Here is a 25,338-nt window from a genome sequence, read left to right as displayed (position 1 = left end):
CGATTGAATATTTATAAGACCATGAAGACGTAGTGGCTGCATAGAGAACTTAATGAAAGTCACTCACATAACATGCTTTTCGACACCCAACCTTATCTCCTGTCCGTATATTCTCTTGCTTCAGGATATCACCTTCTAACGTCTTACTCCTGACCCTACGCAAATCACTATCAACATCGCGAAAATCGGCCCTCCGAACCGTCCTATCTCTTGACCTCGTTAAGCCCTCACCACGGCCAGCAGGCGCACCAGCCACGGAAGAAACATTGAACGCCATCTCAATCCACTCAACACCCAAGAACACCGACTCCCCAGCCCTCAAATTCCCCGTCCAATTCCCCCCATCACTCCACAGATTCAGAACCAATGTACTCGGCTCCCGAGGCACACCATAAGCCTTAACCGCCTGCAAAGCCTCCCCAGCATACCAACGCGACATATTAGGAAACCAGTCTAAGCGATGCGTCAACCACGCCGTCCACGGCACAGAAAGGTTCACCATGGAGCCCGCTCCGGGAATAGCCGTATCCGAGACGGGATCATAATCTGGCTGATTGGAATAATGAATCACATTGGGTGGATCAGAGGTGAGGATCTCGATATCCGATTCACACGTTTTGGAACGGTATGTGAAGAGTCCGACGCAGGCGCCCTTGGGAACGATATTATGCCTGATTGGTCTTCGACGTCCTTTGCCCCAATGCCTGTCTTGGGGGTCTCGGGTCGGTGGGCGGATGCGCCTGGGACCGAGAGCGGTCTCCTTTGACATAAGTCTCATTCTGACACGGAGTGAACAGTGCAGGATGTTCCATCCTAGGAACTCGATTTCGGCTGTTGAGACGTGGTCTGCGTGCCGGGTTGTCTGGAGGAGGAGGTATGTTGGGTTTGGCGAGACGTGGCTCTGGGGGTCTGGGTTTGGCGCGATGAATACGTTCGTTTCGGCGTTAGTGATGGGGAGGAGCTCCGTTGTTCCGGTTTTGGTCCATGTCTGGGGGAGCCAGTCGTTGATGAAGGGCGTGTTGGATAGGAGGAGCGTGGTATATAGTGCCAGGGGGGTTGGGGCCGGTTGTTGGGTGACATTTGGGAGGGCGATGTTGCGGAAGTCCCAGAAGTGGTAGTTTGTAAAGTAGCCTGGGTCTGGGCCGGAGATTATGTAGCAGTCGCAGAGGGTGTTGTTTGTTGATTGTGGGTTTGGCGTTGGGGAGGTGGTGGTGGTCATGGGTATCAAAGAGAGACTGGGTAGGAGAGTGAGATTGCTGAACTTCATTGTTGATGGTAAATGATAAGAGAAAGGAGTGTCTTGTGTAAGATATAACAGTATTGATTATTTGGAGAGTGTTGCTTGTTTCTAGTCACTTGGATGTGTTTGTATATCATTAGGGTTAGTGATGCTACGGCAGGTGCGTCTTTGTGTGTTACTTCCACTACAGAGTTATTCGTTTCTTTGCACAATCTTGGGGAACAGGGTATAACACTGTCTGGATACTACGATATAACTCAATCAAGCTTATTGAACGACTACGAGGGCCTCTATTGTTTCATCTCCATGAGAAGAACATAATGAAAACACCACAAGACTATACTGACACCAAGACTACAATCAGCAGTCGTAAAGAACATTTGTCTACAAAGGAACACTGTAGGGCTCAATAGTGGCATTCCTACAGTCTTTGCCATTGTATTTCTTTGTTATATCAACATGGTCTATGAATGAACGACCCAGTGCCTTTCAATAGTTTCTTGAACACATATTTGATATGGTCTAAAGTATCTAAATTGGATGAAGATGCCAACTGATAAAGAATCCAATGTCTTATATATACATATTCCCTGACCGGGCTTCTGCTCGCATGGTCTGCGTAACATTCAATAGAGACAACGATCTCATATCCAGAAACGTGCAATATTCGACACGATGCCGAGGCGCAGGGAAAACGTGGAATGCGTCCATTGCGGACGCTTCCATCCACAGTATTATGGCGCGGCATTAAAAGGCCATGCGAGGGTACATCGGAACCGTCGAGAGGCTGCTCAAAGACAACGTGACCTCTCGGCAGAAACAGAAGATGATTTGGTATCAACTCCACACGTTGCAGACTTACTTCGTCGTGTCCGGCGTCTAAAGCAAGAGCAACTGACTGCTGATAATGTGGCACAAAAGCTGCTAGAAGTATGGGGTGATGACGACGCGAGAATGGCGTTGCTGCGCCGTCTGATGACTCCTCATCTTCCACCTGGGCAAGGAGCAAGATCGCTAATGGCGACCGCCAGAAACATAATCCTTACCTTGACTGGTCCTCTGGTCCGAGCTGGGGTAATGATTCCCACTTATTTCGAGCCTGGACCTTGGGAAGACCCTACATGGCCTGAGCAGGAGCGATCCCACTACCCCGTACATTCATCCTTGGCAAGAACGTCAGTTGGATTGGCTCTCCTTCGAGATGATGCTCGTGCAGTCGAGATGCTAGTTACTCTTGAAATGAGCCCGAACGGTATGCTTTTATGTGGGTACAGCATTTTGGCTGTGGCCGTCTTAACATCGGCGAGGGAGGTCCTAGACTACCTCCTATCTCTCGTGGACGAGATTCAAATTGACCAGCAGGCAAACGCCTACGGTGAGCAAGAGGAGACGGCGATAACGGTGGCATGGAAGGTCGGGAACATGGACGCTTTCAGGAAGCTCTTAACCCACAATGGGGGTGGGGTCCCAGGCCGAAGCCTTTTTCGCATCTGTGCCCATGAACACCATGATGCATTCAATGAGGTGCTTCAACTGGGCTTAGATAGCCGAGAACTTCTTCGGGCGCAACATCCGATCAACCAGGAGACCCCTCTTCATGCCGCCGTATTAAACACGGATTATGCTGTCTTGGACGCAGTAATGCAATTAGCTGCGCGGGTTGGTCACAGTGAGGGTGACACGTATCCTCAATATCTGCACCTTCGAAATAGACAAGGCCAAACGCCTCTGATGTATGCGATCGAGCATCAGAAATACAGGAACATCGTAACCCTTCTCGACGACCAAGACATCAATCTTAACGAGAGAGCGTGGGGCGGCCAGACCGCGCTATGGTATGCTGCTCGCGCCGTGGATCTAGCGCTCGTCGATATACTCCTCATACTGAGGTGCGATGCGGGCAACCCCCTTCCTCTTCAGTTTCCGACCAAAGGTACTCCGCTCAATGCCTTGCTCTATGCATATGAGGACATTCTGCAGGTATACACGCATGAACTACTGGGGGGTATAAAGGGAGCACACAGAAAATTCAGTCAAGGAAAGAAGGACATTCTTGAGATTGCTCGGACGTTAGTCCAGTACGGTTGTCAAGCAAATGTAGGGGATGATCGTTGGCGAATGCCTATGACCGAAAGACTAGAGGGATTTCCAGAGTGGGGGGCGTTGTTCACGTAGTACTTAGTTTCTCTGGTCACTTTTTTCCTCTTCTTTTCTGCTTACTTCACTTCTATGACTGTTTCTAAGATATGGCCATCACTGAAGTCTGCTGGTGTGGGTGTGTGATATAGTTGGGCAGTAGTCGATTGTAAATATATAGATTCCATCAATGTTGAAACTATTGTTGAATTTCTCACACGTATGCGCCACTATGAACTACTAATGGTTTACCCCGATATCTGACTTATCATTATTTGATCTAAGTTTTAGTACTACCATTTTTCATTGATACTGGTTTGCCCTACATAAAATAGTGGTGTTGGAAGATGACCCTGTCCAAAAGTGGCCCACTTTGTATGGGAAGTTGAGTCCCCCCAGAATGATTTTCGGACGCGGGAACGTTTGAATGCACGACAACGACCCAAGCAGTGTCGGTGGTACTATGAGGAGTCGAGTCGGACTGTGTTTCTATTTTGATTAGAGCGTGCTTTAATATTTCTCTAGTATCTTTTTAAATTTTTTTCCCTTCCTCTACTTCATTCTATATATTCTAATACGATTCTTTTCTAAGGTCGTGTCTCCGTAAGCAGGGTCAACTGGTTAGTGGTCAGTCCCGACCGTGGGATGTAAGATAAAGTAATACGAATACGGCATGGGTGATCCCATTCAGGGTGATTGCACAATGACGCCGAGGGCTATTTCTGTTCTCCAATAAAGGAATGCCCCTTGGGTGGTGATAAGGCAAAGTGAGAGACAAACTGGTCAATCATTGGCTCCTAGCTGGTCAGCTGAACGCAGTGCGGCTGCCAAGCCTTTAGCTCGGCGGTAAATTTGGTCTCATTGTATTGTCACGGCTCGTATTGCTGACGAAAGAAGGATTTGTGTAGAGTATTTTCTCTCGGTGGGCTTCATTTGAGATTCAAGTGTTGGGCACTGTTTGAGCTGTTATTTAGGGGATAATTCAATTGGTCTATTTCAGATTGAGGATATTTTCCTCCTGCGAAAAGAGGACCAGTTGCTGGACGACGGGTGTTCGCAATGTTTTGATTAGGGCTAACCGACCGGCAGTCCCGACCGCATTGGGCCATCCCGTGTCTGCCACGCAAGTTGAAGGAGGGGATGGGGCGGTCACGGGTCAAGGAGAGAGCGTTTTGAGTCTTTCTCACTCATCTTGCAACCGTCATCACTCATACCACAACCATCACGACCATCGATCAACCCACACATCCCATCGCTATCATTATTCGAACTATCGCCGAAATGGACCTCATATCTTGTTGAATGAATTTAGGGGGTGTTGACTTTGTTGAAACTCGAGTTAATCACGATTTTATCACCTATCTCTTATCCCTATCTACCATACTCAGCCCCTTCCCATCACAACACTATGACAGCCACCCTTGAACGGAGTTTGTCTCGCACTTCGAGCATGTCTATACCGATCTCGAGCCCTAGATTATCTCTTTTACATGAAACGACGCCGCCTAGCTTATCCGACCCTGCCCTATCTCACATCCACGACCGTTTAACCCTTCTAGATTCCCGTGTTCTAGAACTACGTTCGACTGTCCTCACAAAAGACGGCTATGTCGATCGACGCAACCGGGAAGATGAACACATTCGTCGGGAATTCGAAGCCCATCGCTCTATCTCGAACCGAATCGATCTTAATGTGGTTGCGCTGAGGACGGACGTGGACCAGCTGAAGTCGGGAGTGTTCCAACTGAAGTCGAGTATCGGCCAGACCGGCAATGAGACCGTCTTCTTGCGCAGTGATGTCGATCGTTTGTCGAAGAATATAGATCAGATTCAGTCCGATATCGAGCAAGTTCAGACGGACGTGTGTGGATGCCGGGTGGAGATCAGCAAACTACATGCGACCATCAGTCAACTTCGTACCGATTTGATCACCCTTCAGCATGAAACATCACGACATTTGAATTCTGTCTTCGACCGCTTTTCCTTGATCGAGTCCCGTATGAAGCATTCGGAACGCGTCCGCTTCAACTCCCTGGCTCACACCACTCATGCCCCAATCACCCCTGTCCCTGTTGTTGAGGATGATGGCACGCTGCAGTGGCCGGAATATTTCCCTCCTACTGTTTGGCGTTTCTGGTGCCTGAAGAAGCGCAGTCGGAGTAAGTCGGACTACGGTGAATGTCCCTGCGGCAAGTCTAACATATTACTATAGTCAATCGGTTGGTTCAGTTGGCCGAATTCTACCAACTTGGAGGTTACCAATACTGGGGTCGAATGCATCAGACAGAGGCTATGTTTGCCAGCGATAGTGACTCTAGCGACTCCAGTGACTACCCGTCCAATTTAACTCGTGCTGAAGCAGTTCGCTTATACCCCGAGGCCGCACACCAGGCACTGGCTGCCACATTGGGTTTGGTTTATTACAAGATTCGGAACGAAGTTGGAGAAGGGCCGAATACCCATATTCCACGTCCCCCGAAGCGGCAGCAAGAGGACCTGCCGTCGGTGTCATCGGGTTCGAAGCCGAAACCGGTGAAGATGGCACGCCGTCCCAACAACGTGTCGCCTACTGCTTTGCACAGACTGATCACTGGGCCGTCGCTGGAGTCAAAATCAATGGCCTCGGACGAGTCTGATAAACTTGGATGGAATGCCCACTCAGAAGTATCTGACGAGGCTATGAGTAAGCTGCGAAACATCGTTTCCGAGGAAGTCGGTACTCTGCTTCGAGCTTTGGAACGTGGACGCATCCGATTGAAGCCTGGTCGCTCTGAGCGTGAGAAAATGTCTCCCATCGAATCCAAAGCCAGCGTACGTAATGGCCGGTACGGTGGCGACGGGGCACAAGACGATGATGCGCGGACCTTACCGAACACGGTCCCGACGGAGATCGTGTCTCTTTCAGATAAAACGGACAAAACAGAGGAACATGACCCTGAACTCCCGGCTACCGAGTCCGATGCGACTAGTCCGTGATTCTATCACGATATCGTCAACACGATATTTTGGTTGAATACAGAGGCTTGCATTAAAGGCTCTTGCCCGTTACGTGACTATCTCATACAAATTCCTATGCCATAGTCACGTAATAGGTGCAAGAGCCTTTAATACTTTATCCTCATTGGACTAGTCGTTTCGCGATCGACGGCTGTCCTTCACACATCTCGTTGCAGATGTATCGCTGGCTAGCATGACACGCAGAGAATGCTCCAACTGAACCTTTTGATATAGTTGTAGCACTCTCAGGGTGTGGTGCGCGATAGCAGCACTGCTCCTTGGTTGCACAACGATCGGCACAGGGCACATCATGCCACTGTCGATGTGTAGCAACATTCCAAATTCTGGGTATGTTAGGGTGCGGTCAGCCCTTCACATATAAATAGCGAGCTCTCCCGTGAGGCTCGCCGCATCTTGGCATTGAACTGATAGACCATTTTGACATCTTGGTGGCCTGCGACGTCCTGCTCAAGGCAACGCAATACTTTGCGTAATGCTGACAGTTGAGTCTTGAGTCGGGGCTCATAACCTACGATTAGAATTGATAGGCATGATACGGCGCCCTGGATGGATATGTATACAAGATACCCCTTTGGTTGGATTGTTTTTGCAGATTATTCTATTTTGGTCTGGACCTAGCGTTATATACCTTGCATTTGGCGTTTCTTATATTACAACTAGCTTTGGTTATCTGATTCAATGACAATAGGAGCAGTGATATTGACAAGAAGACAGTCTCGATCCCACAAGTCGAGACGTTTTACGTATCTGGACCAAATCTCTCCGCTGGCCGCAGCCTCTACATCGCGCATCAACTGCTTCAGCGTGGGCCCACTCGTATAAGCGTCATGTTATAAGTGTCATGTTAAACCCGTTGCCCACCGCTGAGGCCAAGTACTAAACATTAACAATTGATAAATTAGATCAAGGTGAACCAAGTCCCATTTGAAACAATGATATCCTAACAACCAATTCCCGCAAGCATCAACGTCCTGCGGTCTAAACGGGCTCCAATAGATCTTTCTGCAGCACCTCCAACACTTTTCTCTCATCTAGATTTGAAATATCCATGGACCCGGGTGCCGGTTGGTCGCCGTCCGTCTCGGAGGTTTCTCCCGACTCGATTTCACCTTGTGGCTGTGTGCGTACATAGTCTTTCTCGAGAAGGAACTTTGCATCCTCTTGATCCGAAGACAAGGCATCCGGTGAGTCTGATAGTATATAGATAGTCGGGAATTCTAGAACAGTGCGGCCACGCAGAGCGGAGGTGAGGGTGGCAGTGGGAGAGAGAGGGACAAGCACCGGCTGTTTCGTGCTCGTCCGCGGGCGATGGAGATAGAAGTAGACGTCGCGGTGGGAGGTAATCTCATCCATGGATGGCGTAGGCTGGTTTTCCGAGATTGCCGGTGCGATGTCCGGTTTTATCTCGCTCTCAGGGTTGGGAAGCATAGTTTCCTGAGGCACAGCTTCCTGAGGCGTAGCTTCTGCGGGAGACTGAGTAGGGTCGTGTGTATCAGGCAGTTGCTCAGATGAATTGACGTCCACTTGTTCCGACTTGCTTTCCTGATCTTTCTTCTTCTGTTCACGCTCCTCTCTAGACAAAGGAAAAGACCGATTGTAGGCCTCCGCAAGAGTCGACGACTCCAAACAGAGTCTATTCCTCCTCTCCCCATCGGGAGCAACCCACTCGACCGTCCAATTTAGACACTTATTCCTGCACCAGAGTTAGCAACCACCCTGTTTGATGCACCCTCCAACTAAAACCCAAAGAAGGAAAACATACTTAGGCTGCCACTTCGACGCATTGGCCTTATTCCGACTCATCCCCCTCGGCGCCCGAAGAACAGTAACACCAGCTTCCTCCGCGCCCCTAAGAAACCCAAACTCCCCCTTTACAAACCCCCCAGAACCGCCCTCAACCCTCCTCCTCTTCCTCCCCGTCTCACTACCACCACCACTCTCCTCATCCCCATCCAACCCCACAACCGCAAGATCCACCCCTCGCCCAGAAGTCCCAGGTTGTACAGAGATTCCCCTATTCTCAGCATCGCGCTCCGCGCGCTCCAGAGTGCGCTCGATACACGTGATGAAATTAAAGTCTCGGTCGAAGGCGGATTCAGTCGCTAGTTCGTTTTTCTTCATGTAGGCGGCTGGATCGCGAACGCCGCTGCATTGGGACCAGAGTTTGTGGCGGCGTGAACAGGGAAGGGAGCAGGTGCGGGTTGAACAGCGGGGACAGCGGTATTTTGGGGGTTGGATGTGGCTGTTTTTGGTTTATTTGTTAGTAGGTGGTTTGTTTGATGATATGGGGGTTGGTGATGGGATTGGGGTAAGAACGGACCATATTGTGCAGAGGTCTGAGAGGAGGGGGGTTTCGGAGGACATTTCTATTATATATCCTTATTCTGGATAATGGGAGATTGTATAGATAATATTGTAAAATGTACAGAGGGTAAAATATTAAGTATGAATACGGCGACAGGTCTTGTTATGATATAATATGAGAGATGAGAAGTGGAGCAGAGGAAAAAAAGTCTGGATAACTTTAGCTTATCGATAAGGAGGTATCATTGATGCCTTATTCTCTATAGTTTATGCCTGAGGCTACTGGATGACTGCCTGGATCAGATATCCGTTTTCAGACACCAAGGAGGTCATGTGCGCTGATTGATAAGAAGAGAACTTTTGACTTTGTTAGGTAATGGATCACGTCTTTCCAGATCAGATCAAACTATCAAATTATCACCGAACCCACCCACGCTCTGTGTAATAAGAGGAAAGTTGAATGAGAGACCCCGTCTAACTAGAATCAAACTAGGTATATAATCCCCCACTCCTCCAGTGACTCACGCATTAGTAAAGCCTTGTTCCTGATTCCATCTCCGCTATCGGATCGGTATCCACCTGACAAATCAGGCACCCAAAGCCGCCACCAATCTTTCATCCCACCAAAGATCTTAATAATTGATAAGGGAAGGCAATCCAGTGCAACTTTCTTTTCTCCAAACCAAACCAACCTATACCTTGTATCCCCCAATATACCACACAGAACCAAGGATACCGACCAGGGAAAAAACAAACAAGGAGTTGAACCAATATAATTATCCCAAAATGTCCATCACAATCGACACCTCCGTCGACATCGACCTCCCCACCCCACCTCAGTCAAACGGCAGTCAAAAGCGCAACCTCCTCCTCGCCCCTCCCTCTGTTGCCGCCCACGAAGAGAAGCTTCATCATGTTTTCTCGACCTTCGATCGCTCCTCGACCGATCTCCAGATGCTCGATCGCCTTTCCGCAGGCTTCGTCTCCCTTCCTCCCAATACATATGATCTCGTGCTGGTGTTGACGGACGCACAGTCGGATGAGGCTGTGCGGTTGTTGACTCGGGATGTTTATACCGCTTTGGTACCGGCGATGAAGGCGGGCGCTAGATTGCAGCTGCAGCAGGGGAGTTTGGGGGCTAGTGAGGGGTTGGAGGCTATTTTGGCGGGGCTGGTGGAGAAGGATGGTGGGTTTGAGAAGCCGGCGCAGGAGGCTGCTGTGCCGTTGAAGTTGGGTGGCAGGAAGAAGAAGGACAAGACCAATGGGGTGCAGAATGGAGTGGCTACGAATGGAGCCAGCACAAACGGCGTGGGAATGTTCGATCCGACTCAGAACAACGATGACGAGTTGATTGATGAGGATGCGTTGCTTTCGGACGATGATTTGAAGAGACCTCTTCCACGACGTGAGTTTCACTTCATATATTCTATTACCTTGTTAAACATGATGTTGACTATAATACCTCCAGCCCAAAACTGTGTACCAGAGACCGCCAAGAAGCGCCGGCGTCCCTGCAAGGACTGCACCTGCGGCCTAGCAAATCAACTCGAAGAGGAAGACCGTGCACGTGAGGCAAAGGCCGCCCAAGATCTCAACATTCTGAAGCTAAACACAGACGATCTGAACGACGAGCTAGACTTCACCGTGCAGGGCAAGACGAGCTCGTGCAACAGCTGCTCGCTCGGCGATGCGTTCCGTTGCTCCAGCTGTCCGTACATCGGACTGCCGCCGTTCAAGCCCGGCGAAGAGGTCAAGATTATGAATGATATGGTTCAGCTGTGAGGATGTTTTCTTTCTGGGTCTGGTTTTCGGGTCTTACTTAATATCCCCTAAAAGGTGTTTCATGGCGATAGATTTTCGGTAAGGTATTGTTATGAATGGCATGATTTGTTTTCTCAAGGATGTATGAAAGAAAGAAAGCTATTTCAAACTGGAAATTTTCTGTTGTCCTTTTTATAGTAAGTAGTTATATACGCATTAAAAGGTTCCATTTCGAAGCCAGGTTATAAAACAAGCCGACCTAATTCATTGTCTCTCCTTAGTATCCATAAATCAGATGCCAGATTGATCAAGTTCCTTCCATATTTATCCTATAATATTAATTCCATGTACGCAGGAAACAATCGCGGCTACTTCACACATCAAATAAACAGTGAGACACCGTTATCTCGCTGTCTCGGTGATTGAAGCCCTAACAACATCCAGAACAAGTAAATCGTGGACCCCTCCTAAGAACAACAAAACACCGAAGCAAGCTCTGTATACTAATCACAATATCTATTATAATATTATCTTTTTATAAATCCCATCATCAATCTTCCCCACCAATGCGATCCAGTTACATCCCAGCAAAACCGATGATATCACCGTAGCGACTGATGAGAAAATCACCAATAACCTTCCGCATCGATTTCTAAGCATCGGCATGAACCAAACGCCGAGGGAAATCACGACAGTTGTGTAGTATAAGTAGATACCCATTCCTATGTTCTATTCAAACCAATTTCATAACTTGATTCTGAACAATCCCAGCAATAACAGTACAAACTAACCAAATAAAGAAATAAAGAAACCATGGCCAGCAAACCCTTCGCTATCATCGCCGGCGTCGGTCCAGGAACTGTATGTCCCCCTTCGAATCAATCCCCTCTGATCACATCATCATCAATGCAATGAGTCCCATAACCCCACATCCCCACAATCAATCAATCTTCCTAACCATCCCATGATTATCGATGAAATAAGCATATCTAACAAAGAAAAACAAAAAGGGCGCCTCAATTGCCCGCAAATTTGCCCAAGCCTACTCCGTCGTTCTACTAGCCCGTAACCCAGCAAACTTCACCCCCGTCGTTGAGGAAATCAACGCAAACGGTGGCCAAGCAACGGGAATTAGTGCCGATCTATCAGATACAAACAGCGTCAAATCGGCCTTTGAGAAAATCAACCAGCAATATGGGGGATCGACGCTAGCAGCAGCTGTTTTTAACTCCGGGGGCGGATTCGTCCGTAAGCCGTTCCTGGAGTTGACAGAGGATGAATTCGTTTCGGGGTTTGAGGGTCAGGGGTTTGTTTCTCCATCCCATCCCATTCTAATCTTTCCATACCTTCTACCTAGTCCCTAGTGAACTACCACCTCGCCTTAGTCCTATATATATATAATAGGAGAAGGCTAACAAAAAGAAACAGAAAGGGAGGCTTCAACTTCGCTCAACGTACCCTCCCTCTCCTCGAAAAGGCAACCGGACTACAGCACCCACCTACCCTAATCTTCACCGGCGCAACAGCTAGTCTGAAAGGCTCAGCTTTGTTTTCGGCCTTCGCATCGGGGAAGTTTGCCCTCCGTGCGTTGGCACAGAGTCTTGCTCGCGAGTTCGGACCCAAGGGAGTTCATGTCTCGCATGTTATTATTGATGGCGTGATTGATATTCCGAGAACCAAGGCGTGGACCTTTGAACATGAGGATGCGAAGTTGGATCCTGGGGCGGTGAGTTACTTTCCTTTTCCTTTTTTCTTCTTTATTTTTGTTGTCTTTTTTGTGGGATGGATTTTGGATAAAGAGAGAGAGAGAGAGAGAGGCTGATTATGTTTTTAGATTGCCGATTCGTATTGGCATTTGCATACGCAGCCGAGGACGACGTGGGGCTTTGAGTTGGATTTGAGACCTTATGTTGAGAAGTGGTAGTTTGTTTTATTGAGACTGGAATGCGTGAGTTCCACTTGTCAGGTTGGGTTGTTCTGCCTGAGGAAGGCAGTGTACAAAGAGGAAAGGAACCCCATGATACTACTAAGCGGCTACTTTGCGCCATTTGACAAATGGAGGATACTATTGGTAGTTTATGAATTGGGAAATTGCGACTCCGAAGCCCTATCTGGAATAACAGTCTTAATGTGATTAGTCGTTTCTCTGTGTATCTTCCGCCCTGGAATCGTAGAAAGCGGCATCTGAGTCATGGGATAATGGTAGCTGTAAATTGTTTGAGTCGAAGTGCATGTTCGTGAGTTGGTTCAACTCAAGGTCCATGTCGAGGGGAGCATCGATGTCCCTTGTATCTATCATGTTCGATTTCATGCCGAGATCATCACCAACCGAGACGCCAGGTACAGACGCTGATGTCTGCCTGGGAAGTAGCGAGTAATCGATGGGTTGATCACTGGATGTAGGAGTAAACCCACTACTACTGAACTCCAGCGGAGAATTGAACGACAAAGGAACAGTATCCATAATAGTAGACTCCACAGACATCATCCAGGACGGATCTTGTGAGTCAGAAGATAGCAATGACCCACCAGTAGACCCAACCAGGTCAATACTCGATTGAGCATTCTCTGGATGCTGACACACCGGACCAAGTCTCCACACATTCAGCCATGAGCTATCCCGCTTCATCATATCGTCATCTTCAAACCAGGATTGAATCCTACGGAAGACTGTCGTCAACTTGGTAGCAGGCCATAGTGGTCCCCACCCTGCGAACATTTGTATGATGCAATGTAAACGGTTGGAGACTTGAAGTCGGTCTATTTGTAGTTGAGCATCTTCGTTAGACGATGTGATGGCTGCAAAATGAAGCTTGACTAGGATGAGCGCGGTGTAGATCATCCGGATCAGATGCATCGCTGGTAGAACTCGAATCGCAGACATGTCTAAGGAGGTAAAAACTTGGAATATGTGATCTATTGTTTCGACACATTCGCTGAATGTGTCTGCTGGGATGGTGATGGTGGGTGATGTCTGATTCTCTGATGATGTTTTGGCGTCGGAGGTGGCGTTTTCAGACGCTGCACAGAAGGCAACTTCGTTTATATACAAGGATGAGAAGTTATAGGAGAGTTGTAGAGCACCTGTGTAGTCAAAGTTGGCTATTTGCCGGATCCAAGTATCTATTTGAAGAAGGGAAGAGTGCTTACCATCGAGACCGTCTCCACGTATGCTGTTTCTCCAGTCACAGAGTTGTCGCTTAGACAAATGATACGATGCTTGGATATGCATTGCCCGTGACGACAGAGAAGCAGAAGCGCCTTTAAGTGACAGTTGCATTGCAGCTTCTTCGGTTATACGCTGTAGGCGAATGTGCTGACACAGAATCCTGTCGGATGGGAAAGCATCAGGAGAGGTTTCCAGAACTTCTAAACATTTATCCATACAGTGGGTCCATCTCATGACGTTCGGCGCCCGTAGAGACATAGAGGTACTAATATGTATCAGCAACAGCATGGATTGACGTCAGCTCTGTTCACCCACTTGGAACAAATGTAATGACAACCCAACCAGACTCTCCGAGCCCCAAGAAGCTCTGCCTGGGCACTCTGGTGTCGGTCGGCCTGCCCCTCCCCGGGCAAAGCTGAGGATTCCCTGTTCGTATTATTCAATCTGTCGCCTAGTCCCATGATTAAAGCCATGTTGGCAGCAGTATGACCAATCTGGTAAATATCCATCTGCTCTCCCGGCTCTAAAGGCTCAATTGACCGGTACCATGTGGCGGAAACGATCAACGCTTGCAATAAGCCGAGGGTGTATTGGTCGCTGCGCAGCATACAATGAACGTATGTCTGCACGATCAGCTTCCGGAGTCTTCTCTGAATCTCCAGCTCACAGAACCCAGACGATGCTACGTCAAGAATTGCTAAGAGGAGAATGGGGTTATCCTTCCGTACATCGGCTGCCGTTGTGCCTGGTGGGAAGACTACGGCTGGAAAGGCGGAAGCCATGTTTGTAATATAACGGTTGAAGATAATCTCGGTGGTGGCATGGTCAAGATACGGGGTGATACTTTTGGCCAGTAGCGACTGTATGCTGGTTTTAAGATCCACAGCTCCGGAACTCACTGCCTTGCGGGATAGAGGGGTGAGTAATGAACTGAGCGTAGGGTTATAAGTATTAGATAGACTAACCACTGGATGGTATTGGCAGGGCAGTCCCCACAGATGGACCCCAGCTAGGTTGTCCAGGAACATGCGACATAGGAGCCAAATCAGTAGGCCACGGTGGCAAGGACTCCGTGCTAGGGCGAGCTCGGTTATCAGTGGCCTCTTGTTTTACAGCAGATGAGATCATCTTATCGATCTTAGACTGTATCTCTAGAATGCGATTGTTCAACTGTTGATGGTTCTTCTGCGGTTTCTCCGCAGGAAAACATGGTTTGCAGGCCCTTTGACATCTCAAGCACGGCATACCAGGGGTCTGCTGGTTGCATTTCACTTTGGAAACATGGCAGGAGTGACATGCTCGATGGGTATTACTGTTGGTTGATTGTTAGTATTATAGATAGCTATGCCAACTATCATATATGAACTCACGTATTTTGGCCTGGAGCCAGTCCATGTTGTGATTGCTCAGCAGTCGTTTCTGCAGTTGCTTTTGAATCCCATGTTTCCATGTCGTCAGACGAGTGGAACCTCATATGAGGGGTAGAAGGAAACAAAGCTGCTCCACTGGAGAATTGATGGTAATCCTATTAATAGTGAAATGACCCCCTGAGAAATTACCAGGGTGTAGTAATTCAAAGCGAGTGGCTCTTCTAGTCGTCAAGCCAAGAACACCACTAGCCAGAATTTCAAGGCTGGAGCGATCGGTGAACTTTTGGACCCCAATTATAGGTGCATGTTGGGCCAAGACTTGGACGGCAAGGGTCGTATTTGGATCTGATAGTCGGGCGTACAACTTTTTCAGATTTCATCCAAGACACCAAAGTATTGCAAAATAATCTCCACGAACAGCTATCGGGTTTTTGTTGCTCGTCGTGTTGTTCTCGCAGCATAGTCCAGGTAAAGCGCTCCATCTACCGTGTGTGTGTGTGTGTGTGTGTGTGTGTGTGTGCTGAGATTGCCCCACGTATGATCCTAGCATAAGTTTAACCATACTAACTAGTGGAGATTTAGCGATACTGGAGGTATAGTGTGTGGTTAAAGAGCATTTATCTCACCTGTATTTACTCCGGTCTTGCATGTTGGCCGGTCTTGTCACATCTTTCTTATTGCATAATACCTGAGCGGCGGAATCACACCATGTCCCTCACATATCAGTGCGTATGGAAGCGAAATGACCTTTATGATAAAAGAAATTAACCCAGCTGAGTGACGCGCAGGGAAGCATGGAACCTGTTTCAATATGAGGATTCGCCCTCATCACTCAATAAGAGTTCGAATGCGCAAATCCCGCAACTCGCAGACAATCCTACTTCTCCAGCAGATCCCACCGTAACCCCAAAACACCAAACAGAGAGCCCCAGTAGCGAACTGATCACAGAGCTCCGACGTCTGCGCGAAGACCTGCAACGTCTCCAATTTACAGGGTATTGATATCCCCAACCTGAGCCATCGGTAACTACTCAGTAAAGATAGAGGCTATTGACATTGCTGGTCCGATTATAGATCCCAAGAAGATGCGTTAGATGTCGTCCCTTCAACGAGTAATCGATTAGATTCCGATTCACCGACACCGCAGACGACCGCTGCCGTTCGCATGAACCAAGCATCTCAGAAGTCAGATACTCTTCGTTGCTGGGAGTCATGCTGTAACGGTCGTGTCTTTTCCAACAGAAGTAACTTAATTCGCCACCAGCGAGAACGACGTGGTGAATCGGCGAAGCTGCGATGTTCTTTTTGTGATGCGGTTTTCTCACGTCGAGCAGCGAGAGATACTCATGAGGCTGCTAGACGATGCCGTCGTCGGTTGTGATTTGAAGCGGATGTTTTTTCAAAAGATTAGAATTAGAGGGAATGCATGCGTAATGGTCTTGGAGCAGATAGCTTTCCATAGTTTGTTATTAACGGATTAAATATCCTGCAAGCGTGGTAGAGGCTGTTCAAATCTCGTAGTTGGCGTCGTAGAAAGCATGTAAAAATCAAATCTCATGCCATAATATTCGTTGTGTTTCGTCGACATAACCCAAGAATGGAGGAAAGATGAAGTCCATCCGCCCGCCAAAAATTCAAGTCGATCGGAATACAGAAGGGATGCAGTGAGTTAATATAGCTCTTTGGAATAATTAAGATAATCGAAGTAAATACTGTTGAGCCAAAATTATGGTTGACGGATTATGTTGGTTGGATGATGGATCGTGTGTGCCTGGAGGATCGAGGGATTGTTATGATCCCTCATCGGTGAAGGATCACCGACAGACAGAGGATCAAAAAGGCGAGCCCTACCAGCACATCTGCGACGAGATAATATCACACTTGAGATTAAATTACCATAACATAAACACTTTTACTCCATTTAACTATATCAGCTCTTTCTTCTCGATATCCTTTATTTATTTCTCTTTCCCTTGTTCACCTCCACCAACCATGGTCTCCCTCAAGATAGTCCAAGCATCCAACGCCAGTCTACGGACAATCCCCAACCTCACAGCCCTATTCGTCGGAGGCACAAGTGGAATGGGCCAGAGCACACTCCGCCAATTTGCCAAACACATAGACAGCCCAACAGCATACATTATCGGCCGGAGTGAATCACGAGCAAAGCCCTTCCTCACCGAACTACAACAACTGAACCCAAAAGGCCGCTTCACCTTCATCGAAACCGACATATCACTCATCCGCAGCGTAGACACAGCCTGCAAGCAGATTCTCCAACAAGAAAAACACCTTAACTTCCTCTTCATGACACCCGGAGGCATCTCTCTCGGAGGCCGAAAGGAGACCACCGAGGGAATCGACTATCTTTTCGCTCTTCGCTATTATGCACGCATGCGTTTCGTCCAGAATCTCCTTCCATTACTTCAATCAGCAGGCCCAAGTCGAGTAGTGAGTGTATATGGTGGCGGATTCGAATTCGGTATCAACACCGACGATCTAGATCTCAAGCATAACTTCTCCCTGCTCAATGCCTACAAACACTCTATCACCATGACCTCCCTGAGTATGGAATACTTGGCTAAGGCTCACCCAGCCGTTAGCTTTATCCATGTCTATCCCGGTCTAGTGGGTACAAACATCTACACAAACAGTTTCCCACCGCCTATCTCGACGTTCTACAATTATGGAATGTGGCCTTTAATGTGGCCGTTCTCCGTCGGTCTCCAGGAAAGTGGAGAACGGCATCTGTTTCATCTAAGCTCTGCGCGGTACCCGGCCAAGAAAAGTATCATGGCCCAGGGTGTTCCCGTCGAGTCAGGAGATGTTGCGCAAGGCACGACTGGAGAGACAGGCAGTGGAGCATATCTCTTGAATTGGAACGGGGAGGTTCGACCGAGCCGAAAGATTATGGAGGAGTATCGGGTGCAGCGGGTGCCGGAGTTGGTATGGAGGCATACCGAGGATCTGTTGGATCGGGCTGTTCGTCGGTGATTTGACCGTTTTCTTTCCGTTTATATCTCGGAGTGATGCCGTTAACCTGTAAAGAGAAATGTATGATCAGCGGAAGACGTTAGATGAAGATTGGGCGTGGAGTTCGTATTCAAACAAGGAATGATGAGCGCCTGTCTAGAATTATGCATAATACCAATATAAAGCCAACAATCATGGACCTTCAGCCATGCATACAAGCAGACCCTTGATACGCACCCCTCAATCGCCCCCAGACAAAACCAATATCAAACCTGTAAACAAGCTTTAGATAATGATTCTGATAAATGAAGGCCTAAGAAAATGACATCATCTAGCAGCCTATCTATCGCCAAGTGCCAAACTAACCCAGAGCAGCAAACCAACCCTCCGTACCGAAAAAGGAAACCAAGCCCTAAGGTCCTTAGAAAACACTGCATCGGCCCAGATACACCGAGACTACATTCAAATCGGCCCCCGAATAGAACAGAAAATCATTAACAAAAGTGGTGCAGTTCCGATGTGTTGATCATGCAATTTACAGCCATATCCCGGTGGGGTTAATATAGAGCTACATTAGCGTGGTGTCGCAGATGCAAAACAACCGTGCAGATCTGTGTCCGGGCCATTCCGTTTATTCTGGGAACATGGTCTAGGGGATGGGGATAAATACCCTGGGTTCTGTCGCTGATTCCTTTTATTTTTATTTAGCTTCTATTGTTTACCATTGTTGAAAGGTGAACTCAATCGAACATTGGATATTGTCAGGATGAGACCTATTACGCTCCTTTCCCTTGCTTCTCTCGCTTATGCGGAGAACCTCATCCCCACCACTTGTTTCGACTCCTACACTTCCCTGGAAGAGTACTTCTCCTACCTCTACCCATGGGGTAGCGACCATAACGGCTCAGCCCGTATGGTCGGCAACTCCACCGACCACGATTACGTCTCCGTCGAGTCTGGCACGCTGACGCTGGTCGCAAAGCCGACCTCGGGCCAGCCGGCAACCAGTGGCGGCCAGGAGATCAACTATCTCTCTGGCGCAGTGCATTCCAAGAACACGTTTACTGTTGAAGCGGGCTCTGGCTTCGACATCGAGGCTGAGTTCCAGGCGACTACTGATAAGGGAACTTGGCCAGCTTTCTGGTTGAATAGTGCGGAGAGCTGGCCGCCCGAGATTGATATGGCCGAGTGGAAGGGTTGGTGTTGCTTTGTTAGCTATTTGTTGTCGGTTTGTGGCTGATATTTGGAACAGGAACGGGGCAAATTACCTTCAATGTCTTCAATGTACGTTTTTTTTTTTATCTGATATCATATTCATAAGCCAGTACAGCTAACAGCAATATTGCAGACCTCTTCCGAAGTCATGAACCACAACACGGACTACCCGTCTCCTAGTGACTTTCACAAGGTTAAAACCCAGGTCCGTGCCGAGAACGACGCCGATATCATGGTTAAGTACTTCCTCGATGATGTAGAGGTTACGACTCAATACGGGGCCGACTATGTCGGGAAGCCTTTGTATCTGTGAGTACTTGATAAGTCCTAGAGAGGGCGGGAGATGTTATATATGATTTACACAGGTTAACATGCTGCAGGATTATCAATTTGCAGATGGAGGGATCATCCGGATCCCCTGGACCTAGCACTGGTTAGTATATCTCTGGTACAGATGTTGGAGAATTGGCTAACTGAATAATTAGACACCTACTACCGTGTGAAGAACCTATCCTTTGATCAGATCTAGAGGTGGCTTAGATCTAGGAAGGACATCGGAGAATAGCTGGTAGACAGGAGGCCTTAAGGACGATCGCAGTGGAAATTAGCGGTCGCACAACGTTGTAGGAGCTCGAGGATCTATCGTCATATCAGTAGACTTTAAGGAGAATTTAGCCCTTTACAAATTGACTTTTCTTTAGATGACTGACTGGATACTCTGGCAATAATTTCTACGCAAGGCACAAATAGGTGATGTATAAAGCATAAACCACAACCCACCCAGCCATAGTGCAAAACTAAATGCTATGAATCTTTGTAGTAGTGTGGCATAACCTTACTTTTTTAATCTGGCCTCAGGGGATAAGTGAGTATACGCAGATAGGGCGAGATTCCCAATTGGTGGCTAAGGAACAACTATGGTCTTGTGGTTTCTACATATCTTAATATCTCACTGGGGTGTTTTAGTTATTGCCTACCTAGTTCAGCAATGCACGGATCAGTTGATTCCATAACTGGCACTATCATGTGCCGCCTAACAACCTCGCACGACCTAATACCGTGACATCCCTTCTGAGATATCATTCTGGTGGCATTTTCCGTTTTTTACTAGGATTCGGGTTATACTGTTAGGAGATCCTCCATGCAACTGCAGTAACTTGACTATAGACGGGTCCCCACTTTTCTCAGCAAGCAACAGGGGTGTCCAACCATGACTACCTTTAGACGTTGGATCAACGCCGTGCTCTAGAAGTAGTCTGATGGCTGTGTAATTCCTTTTCTCCACAGCCCGCAACAGAGGTGTAACCTCTTCAAGGTGTTCACCAGAAATACCCCCATTCTGAAGTTCAGTTCGAATTTGTTGTAGGGCTCGCTGTGATAGCCACGGAAGTTAGAATCAGTGATCAATTGCCGTATTGAAGCAGATAAGGTTCACTAACATTTCTTTCTTGAATTTCCGGTAAAGGATTAATTACCTCGCATAGTGTCTGCCACATATGGAATAGCTGTTTGTACACTTCATTCGCAGAACGGTTGCGAAGTGGTTTACGTCGAGTGTTTTCTAGTCTTGGGTCAAGGTCTGGATCCACAGTTTGCATCAAGAATTCAAGAAGGTCATTGGTGATAAGAACACAAATATTCTCCTGGTAAGTATTCAGGTCTTTATCATCAATATCTTCAGGGTTCTGTAACAGTCAAAAAAGGCACCATCAGTACCAATTCGCCTATTAAAGCATCGTATTCGCTTACAAAGATCTGAACATCATCACTTGTAAATCCAGCAAGCGCCTATGAAAGCCGAGTATAGAGTCTCAGTCATTACTTCATTGCCTCAGGTAGTTCATGTACACTTACACTTAGAATATCAAGCCCCGCAAGTCTCCGTTCTGTATGTCGAACAAGATCGAGTCTATACCAATAGTTCATCTCGGAGCCGTTCTTGAGGAGCATCTCGATACCTGTATCAAATGCGCGCTCGATTGACCAAGCTAAAGGCGTGCTATAGCTTTTATCCGTTATATTAACATCAGCTGCGTTCTCCAGGAGAAGTGAAATTACCGCCTCATGCTGTCCCCAGGCCGCCCAGTGCAGTGGTGTCGCTCCAAGCTTATCCTTACTGTTGATACTGGCCCCTGCCAGAAGTATCTGTTTCACCGCTGCCTCATGACCTCTTGCCGCGGCGTACATCAATGGCGTTCGATTATCATCATCATTAGAGTTCGGGTTAGCACCTTTGAGCAACAGTTTCACTATCACCTCATATCCTCTTCCTGCGGCGTACATCAATGGTGTTCGACTTTTTTCATCTTCCAAATTAGGTTCCGCACTATTCTCGAGCAGCAATTTCACTACTGCTTCGTGGCCTCTCTCCACAGCGTAAAGCAGTGACGTCCGACTCTTGCCATCTTGCAGATTCGGGTCTGCGCTTTTCTCAAGAAGCAATTCCACTACTGCTTCATGGCCACGCTCTCCGGCGTAAAACAGTGGGGTCCGACCCTTGGCATCTTGCAAATTTGGATCCGCGCTCTTCTCAAGTAGCGTTTTTACTACCGTCTCTTGGCCTCTCTCAGCTGCGTAGAACAATGGTGTCTGGCCATTTGAATCCCGAGCATCTGGGCTTTGCGTATTTTTGAGAACCAATGTAATTAATTTCTCCAGCCCAAAGGACACAGCAAGGTGTACTCCTGTTATCTGACGGGGTTTTCCTTTGCTATAGTCAAGTAGTTCTCCAGAGAGCAGAGCCTGGTAGGAGGCAGATACCTTGGCTTCACTATCAAGAAAGCGTAAAAATGAGTGTTGTTCTTCCACTTCTTCTATTGAAATGAGTCGAGCGTGATGGCCCCAGTTTCGTGCGGCATAGTCATAGAGGGGATGGAGCCTCAGCCGCTCTTTGAATTTACCGTGTGTCTCACAACAGCCGCTTTCGAATGAGCTAGATGAGAGATATCTAACGCAAGTTGTCGCAATATCTGACTCTACAGTTGGAAACCATTCCTCCTTCGTTCGATTGAAGTATTCTTGTGTCGTATAGTGGACCAAACGGATGATGTCGCTCTCTTTATCAACTGTCACCAGCCCAGCGCACACAGAGACAATATCTTCGATCTGGGGAAGGTTGTCGTCGAGATCTGGTTCGTCAACCTCTCTTACTGTTAGGGCATACCGAAGTTCCAACGTAGTCAGCGGTCGCTTTGCGCAGGTGGTCCATGACAGAACCTGCTTGGCGAACTTCACAGTCATTGGACCCTGGCGATTCACCCTACCCATAGCTTCCCGATAGGCACAATCATAGGCTTCGGAGCCCTTCGGAAGCGTATTCAGTGCGGTCTTAATATGTATTGGGAATTTCATATCCATAAGTGAGTCTAGATGGAGTTTTGCTAGGAGAAACCTGATTAACTGTTAGCTGAGCAGATCATCTTGAGAGTAATACATACATTCCATCAGCTGCTTCTACAATTGCGGTCGACACTCTTTCTCTGAGATCCACGCGTTTTAGAATGTGTGATTCGCCTTCCAGACTAATTCGATTGTCCAGATATTTGCGTACATCGTCATGGCAGGCACGGATCTCTAGTGATTCACTTCCAGTAAACCTTTCTATAATTTCGGGGATGAACCTCGAAGTAGCAAAGAGGTTCACGCTACTCTTCGCCTGGAGAGCGAAAACTTCTGTCAAAAATCTTGCCCCGCAGCCGTCGGACGGTTGGCATTCATCCAGTGCGTCGATGATAATGAATACCCTGGAATACATGACAGCTATAGATTGCAAGGCACTCGCAATTTCTTCACAGGATGGCCGTGTCCGCGTGTTTATGTGCTTATCGTGTAGAGACCTCACAGTTGCTGGCAGAGAAGGCTGACTTTGAGCCAACTGTTTCAGCAAACTAGATAACATGTCTTCGGGCTTCTGTTCATCTTGCCGCTGGAAGTTGTAATAGAGGTACGCTATCCCAACATTACGGTCGTCTCTGAATCGTGTACTCAAATCGTCGACGACAATTGAGGAGAGAATTGTTTTCCCTGCTCCAGGAATACCTGGACAGAATAACGTCTGCTTATCCGTTTCAAGCCACGTTTGGTACTTTGTAGAGTCCAGAAGCCATTGGCCAGTCCCTTGTTGTCGCCTCCTAAGGTTGTCGCTTTGCCGAGGGCCGTAGTCAATCTGCGTTATCCAGTCAAGAATGGCTTGGTGTTCTTGATCACGTTTCTCATGGAGGATTTCCCCAACGTCTCTCGACATTTGACCGACTGTGCCTTGTACCTCTTCGTGATTAGACAAAATTAGTACTTGCTAAAAGTTATTGTTCTTAGCCGCTGTTAGAATAACCGGAGAGAATGTCACCAATCCTCCTCTCAGCCTCAATTTTATTTGGCGAGATTCGGTCCAGCAGATCTCTCGCATACGCAGCTGCCACCATCGCCGCATACCCTTGCCACTTCTTATTCTTATGAGAGTCCGAGTAGTCGCATATACCATGAATCATCAGACAGGGAAAGTGATTCATCAGCCCTGCCGCTTCCATTTCAAAACACAGAACATCCATTTCTGCTGCAAGTCTATCCCGTACAGAGGCATCCTTCATCAGCTGGTTTGCCGAAGCAATCAAGCCGTAATGAATAGCTGGATTATCCTTATCTTCCGTCCGTTTGGGCCGCGAAATCAAGTGGAGCGGATCATCCCCACAGAGTTCCTCGCAGTCTGCTTCTCCGTTCAAAGGATGAATAATTCTACTTAGATATAATCTGTCGGTGCTCAGGTCCGGTCGCTGATATCTCTTCTTCAGTCTTGGATTTTTCTCGAGGATATCGTTGATGGTTTGTTCCAGTCGGTGCCTTTTGCTCTTATACTGCGCCTCAAAATGACTCACAGAAGACCGGAGAACCGTTGGTGGTTGGTTCAAGCACCCCGTGGATTGGAACTTTTGATTCTGTATTGTTTTACCAAAATCGTACTGGAATACACCACTCTTCCCATCGCGAGGAATACTGACTACAATATCACCCAGACGGATGTCATGCTTTCGGCTTGGTACACCCCCACCGATTCCCACCATTAGACCGATTCTGATGTTTGGAAAGCTGTGTAGCATGTCTCTTGCGACGCATGCCGCGGAGGATAAGCCATACTCTCCGCTAGGCAAGCCTGCAATGACAACATTATGCCGCCCAGCTCACCCTAGAGTGTAACTATTATTGTCGTTCGGGGATACACAGTCCGGTCCCTCGTGCTCTTCGTCCAGAAATTCTCTCGCAGCTACGAGTTCTGGCTTTATGGCGCATATCCAGCCGACCGTGTAAGCGTCAGGTGCGAATTGCTGCATATTCTCTAAGTCGACGTCTCTCTTCAACGTCGTCGGTATTTTGGGTAGCCCTCTGGGAATACATCAACGTTTTGAGTCTTCAAGTGAATAACCATGCACGTAGAAGATCAATTGAGCTCAGTTCTGCTTGGTTGCAGAATTTCTTGGAGCAGTTCTCATGGGTTGAACGTCTCAAATGAGGAGAAAAGAGCGGCGAACGGAACAAGGCTGAAGACTCAACTGCAGCTAAACCGCCTAACCAACTAGAGCAATTCTGCCTCGTACTTTATAACGGAGTGAACTACAGCCTAATGGCCTGTGCCATTATGCGTTTGCTTCCATATTACCAGCCAATAAAGTCGATGAAACCCCTGCAGCCCAACCCGAATCTAACTATAGTTAGAATAGCTTCTATCATGTGGATGAAATGGGTTTAAGTGTGCTAACCGCGGGAGGTAGAATAGGGAAACCCCGTTGCCAATGCGCCCTGGAACCAATTCTTATTCGCCGTATGTCGTTGACAGTATCTCAGTCCGGGCGAGGCTGACGGCTTTTATAAAGCGGCACCTGACCTGTCACTTCAGTATAGTCGACATAGAAAGCTCTGTTTATTTAATCACTGCCAGTTCGGCACTCCTAGGGGGTAACATTCTGGTATGGTCCCATATGCCTGGATGGTGCCTATATATATTAGCCGCGCTGTGTCAATAAAACAAAAATATCACTAAAATTAGAAGTTCTGTAGACTACTATAGAATTCCTTTCAAATTGTATTTATTAGACATTCTAGCAGTTGCATATAAAGTAGATCAGGTCAATCAGACAATCTACCTAGCTTCTACTCCGTAG

At 47.7% G+C, this 25,338-nt stretch overlaps 12 protein-coding genes across 12 annotated transcripts; 7 read left to right on the top strand and 5 right to left on the bottom strand.

Annotated features, from left to right (window-relative positions):
* Nucleotides 1-49: 49 nt before the first annotated feature.
* On the bottom strand, nucleotides 50-1,267 carry BDV27DRAFT_159846 (glycoside hydrolase family 16 protein; the record flags this gene model as incomplete). Its single annotated transcript, XM_032072941.1, has 1 exon — nucleotides 50-1,267. One exon carries the CDS (start codon nucleotides 1,265-1,267, stop codon nucleotides 50-52), a length of 1,218 nt encoding a protein of 405 aa, XP_031925448.1.
* Nucleotides 1,268-1,903: 636 nt separating this feature from the next.
* Nucleotides 1,904-3,509, top strand: BDV27DRAFT_166305 (ankyrin repeat domain-containing protein). The gene has a single exon (XM_032074155.1). It carries the CDS (start codon nucleotides 1,916-1,918, stop codon nucleotides 3,413-3,415), a length of 1,500 nt encoding a protein of 499 aa, XP_031925447.1. The 5' UTR covers nucleotides 1,904-1,915; the 3' UTR covers nucleotides 3,416-3,509.
* Nucleotides 3,510-4,635: 1,126 nt separating this feature from the next.
* Nucleotides 4,636-6,427, top strand: BDV27DRAFT_18936 (uncharacterized protein). Its single transcript, XM_032075953.1, has 2 exons — nucleotides 4,636-5,535; nucleotides 5,589-6,427. The coding sequence occupies exons 1-2, from the start codon at nucleotides 4,785-4,787 to the stop codon at nucleotides 6,350-6,352; spliced, it is 1,515 nt and encodes a 504-aa protein (XP_031925446.1). The 5' UTR covers nucleotides 4,636-4,784; the 3' UTR covers nucleotides 6,353-6,427.
* A 945-nt stretch (nucleotides 6,428-7,372) lies between these two features.
* Nucleotides 7,373-8,758, bottom strand: BDV27DRAFT_147052 (uncharacterized protein; the record flags this gene model as incomplete). The annotated part of the gene is made up of 3 exons (XM_032070682.1): nucleotides 7,373-8,087; nucleotides 8,157-8,636; nucleotides 8,715-8,758. The coding sequence occupies 3 exons, from the start codon at nucleotides 8,756-8,758 to the stop codon at nucleotides 7,373-7,375; spliced, it is 1,239 nt and encodes a 412-aa protein (XP_031925445.1).
* Nucleotides 8,759-9,117: 359 nt separating this feature from the next.
* On the top strand, nucleotides 9,118-10,707 carry BDV27DRAFT_18932 (Fe-S cluster assembly protein dre2). Its single transcript, XM_032075952.1, has 2 exons — nucleotides 9,118-10,103; nucleotides 10,167-10,707. Exons 1-2 carry the CDS (start codon nucleotides 9,485-9,487, stop codon nucleotides 10,478-10,480), a joined length of 933 nt encoding a protein of 310 aa, XP_031925444.1. The 5' UTR covers nucleotides 9,118-9,484; the 3' UTR covers nucleotides 10,481-10,707.
* Nucleotides 10,708-11,272: 565 nt separating this feature from the next.
* On the top strand, nucleotides 11,273-12,383 carry BDV27DRAFT_147050 (oxidoreductase, short chain dehydrogenase/reductase family; the record flags this gene model as incomplete). The annotated part of the gene is made up of 4 exons (XM_032070681.1): nucleotides 11,273-11,320; nucleotides 11,470-11,765; nucleotides 11,888-12,185; nucleotides 12,294-12,383. 4 exons carry the CDS (start codon nucleotides 11,273-11,275, stop codon nucleotides 12,381-12,383), a joined length of 732 nt encoding a protein of 243 aa, XP_031925443.1.
* Nucleotides 12,384-12,593: 210 nt separating this feature from the next.
* On the bottom strand, nucleotides 12,594-15,078 carry BDV27DRAFT_159840 (Zn(II)2Cys6 transcription factor domain-containing protein; the record flags this gene model as incomplete). Its single annotated transcript, XM_032072940.1, has 4 exons — nucleotides 12,594-13,893; nucleotides 13,944-14,526; nucleotides 14,594-14,940; nucleotides 14,999-15,078. The coding sequence occupies 4 exons, from the start codon at nucleotides 15,076-15,078 to the stop codon at nucleotides 12,594-12,596; spliced, it is 2,310 nt and encodes a 769-aa protein (XP_031925442.1).
* Nucleotides 15,079-15,706: 628 nt separating this feature from the next.
* BDV27DRAFT_159839 (uncharacterized protein) lies at nucleotides 15,707-16,379 on the top strand (the record flags this gene model as incomplete). The annotated part of the gene is made up of 3 exons (XM_032072939.1): nucleotides 15,707-15,723; nucleotides 15,787-15,993; nucleotides 16,073-16,379. The coding sequence occupies 3 exons, from the start codon at nucleotides 15,707-15,709 to the stop codon at nucleotides 16,377-16,379; spliced, it is 531 nt and encodes a 176-aa protein (XP_031925441.1).
* Nucleotides 16,380-16,909: 530 nt separating this feature from the next.
* BDV27DRAFT_131624 (uncharacterized protein) lies at nucleotides 16,910-18,123 on the top strand. Its single transcript, XM_032067674.1, has one exon. It carries the CDS (start codon nucleotides 16,991-16,993, stop codon nucleotides 17,990-17,992), a length of 1,002 nt encoding a protein of 333 aa, XP_031925440.1. The 5' UTR covers nucleotides 16,910-16,990; the 3' UTR covers nucleotides 17,993-18,123.
* A 487-nt stretch (nucleotides 18,124-18,610) lies between these two features.
* BDV27DRAFT_131623 (glycoside hydrolase family 16 protein) lies at nucleotides 18,611-19,891 on the top strand. Its single transcript, XM_032067673.1, has 5 exons — nucleotides 18,611-19,167; nucleotides 19,224-19,255; nucleotides 19,320-19,495; nucleotides 19,567-19,619; nucleotides 19,672-19,891. The coding sequence occupies exons 1-5, from the start codon at nucleotides 18,738-18,740 to the stop codon at nucleotides 19,713-19,715; spliced, it is 735 nt and encodes a 244-aa protein (XP_031925439.1). The 5' UTR covers nucleotides 18,611-18,737; the 3' UTR covers nucleotides 19,716-19,891.
* A 278-nt stretch (nucleotides 19,892-20,169) lies between these two features.
* Nucleotides 20,170-21,079, bottom strand: BDV27DRAFT_131622 (ankyrin repeat domain-containing protein). The gene is made up of 4 exons (XM_032067672.1): nucleotides 21,041-21,079; nucleotides 20,936-20,974; nucleotides 20,626-20,871; nucleotides 20,170-20,558 (listed from the first exon to the last, which is right to left on the bottom strand). Exons 3-4 carry the CDS (start codon nucleotides 20,782-20,784, stop codon nucleotides 20,238-20,240), a joined length of 480 nt encoding a protein of 159 aa, XP_031925438.1. The 5' UTR covers nucleotides 20,785-20,871; nucleotides 20,936-20,974; nucleotides 21,041-21,079; the 3' UTR covers nucleotides 20,170-20,237.
* BDV27DRAFT_166295 (purine and uridine phosphorylase) lies at nucleotides 21,005-24,643 on the bottom strand (the record flags this gene model as incomplete). The annotated part of the gene is made up of 6 exons (XM_032074154.1): nucleotides 23,874-24,643; nucleotides 23,517-23,825; nucleotides 22,624-23,452; nucleotides 21,958-22,577; nucleotides 21,468-21,798; nucleotides 21,005-21,185 (listed from the first exon to the last, which is right to left on the bottom strand). Exons 1-6 carry the CDS (start codon nucleotides 24,277-24,279, stop codon nucleotides 21,005-21,007), a joined length of 2,676 nt encoding a protein of 891 aa, XP_031925437.1. The 5' UTR covers nucleotides 24,280-24,643.
* Nucleotides 24,644-25,338: the final 695 nt, after the last annotated feature.

Source organism: Aspergillus caelatus (assembly GCF_009193585.1).
Source record: "Aspergillus caelatus strain CBS 763.97 unplaced genomic scaffold BDV27scaffold_144, whole genome shotgun sequence".
Taxonomy (NCBI): Eukaryota; Fungi; Ascomycota; class Eurotiomycetes; order Eurotiales; family Aspergillaceae; genus Aspergillus; species Aspergillus caelatus.
Note: the sequence above shows the minus strand (reverse complement) of the source record. Positions and strands in the feature narration are given on the sequence as shown.

Bases quoted from the DNA above. Each gene is read 5' to 3' on its own strand.
- BDV27DRAFT_166305 (XM_032074155.1), top strand. From the start codon at position 1,916: ATGCCGAGGCGCAGGGAAAACGTGGAATGCGTCCATTGCGGACGCTTC.
- BDV27DRAFT_18936 (XM_032075953.1), top strand. From the start codon at position 4,785: ATGACAGCCACCCTTGAACGGAGTTTGTCTCGCACTTCGAGCATGTCT. The intron at 5,536-5,588 runs GTAAGTCGGACT...ATATTACTATAG, and splicing joins CCTGAAGAAGCGCAGTCGGA to TCAATCGGTTGGTTCAGTTG.
- BDV27DRAFT_18932 (XM_032075952.1), top strand. From the start codon at position 9,485: ATGTCCATCACAATCGACACCTCCGTCGACATCGACCTCCCCACCCCA. The intron at 10,104-10,166 runs GTGAGTTTCACT...TAATACCTCCAG, and splicing joins GAAGAGACCTCTTCCACGAC to CCCAAAACTGTGTACCAGAG.
- BDV27DRAFT_131624 (XM_032067674.1), top strand. From the start codon at position 16,991: ATGGTCTCCCTCAAGATAGTCCAAGCATCCAACGCCAGTCTACGGACA.
- BDV27DRAFT_131623 (XM_032067673.1), top strand. From the start codon at position 18,738: ATGAGACCTATTACGCTCCTTTCCCTTGCTTCTCTCGCTTATGCGGAG. The intron at 19,168-19,223 runs GTTGGTGTTGCT...TATTTGGAACAG, and splicing joins TGATATGGCCGAGTGGAAGG to GAACGGGGCAAATTACCTTC. The intron at 19,496-19,566 runs GTGAGTACTTGA...AACATGCTGCAG, and splicing joins GTCGGGAAGCCTTTGTATCT to GATTATCAATTTGCAGATGG.
- BDV27DRAFT_131622 (XM_032067672.1), bottom strand. From the start codon at position 20,784: ATGCAAACTGTGGATCCAGACCTTGACCCAAGACTAGAAAACACTCGA. The intron at 20,559-20,625 runs GTTAGTGAACCT...TGGCTATCACAG, and splicing joins CGGAAATTCAAGAAAGAAAT to CGAGCCCTACAACAAATTCG.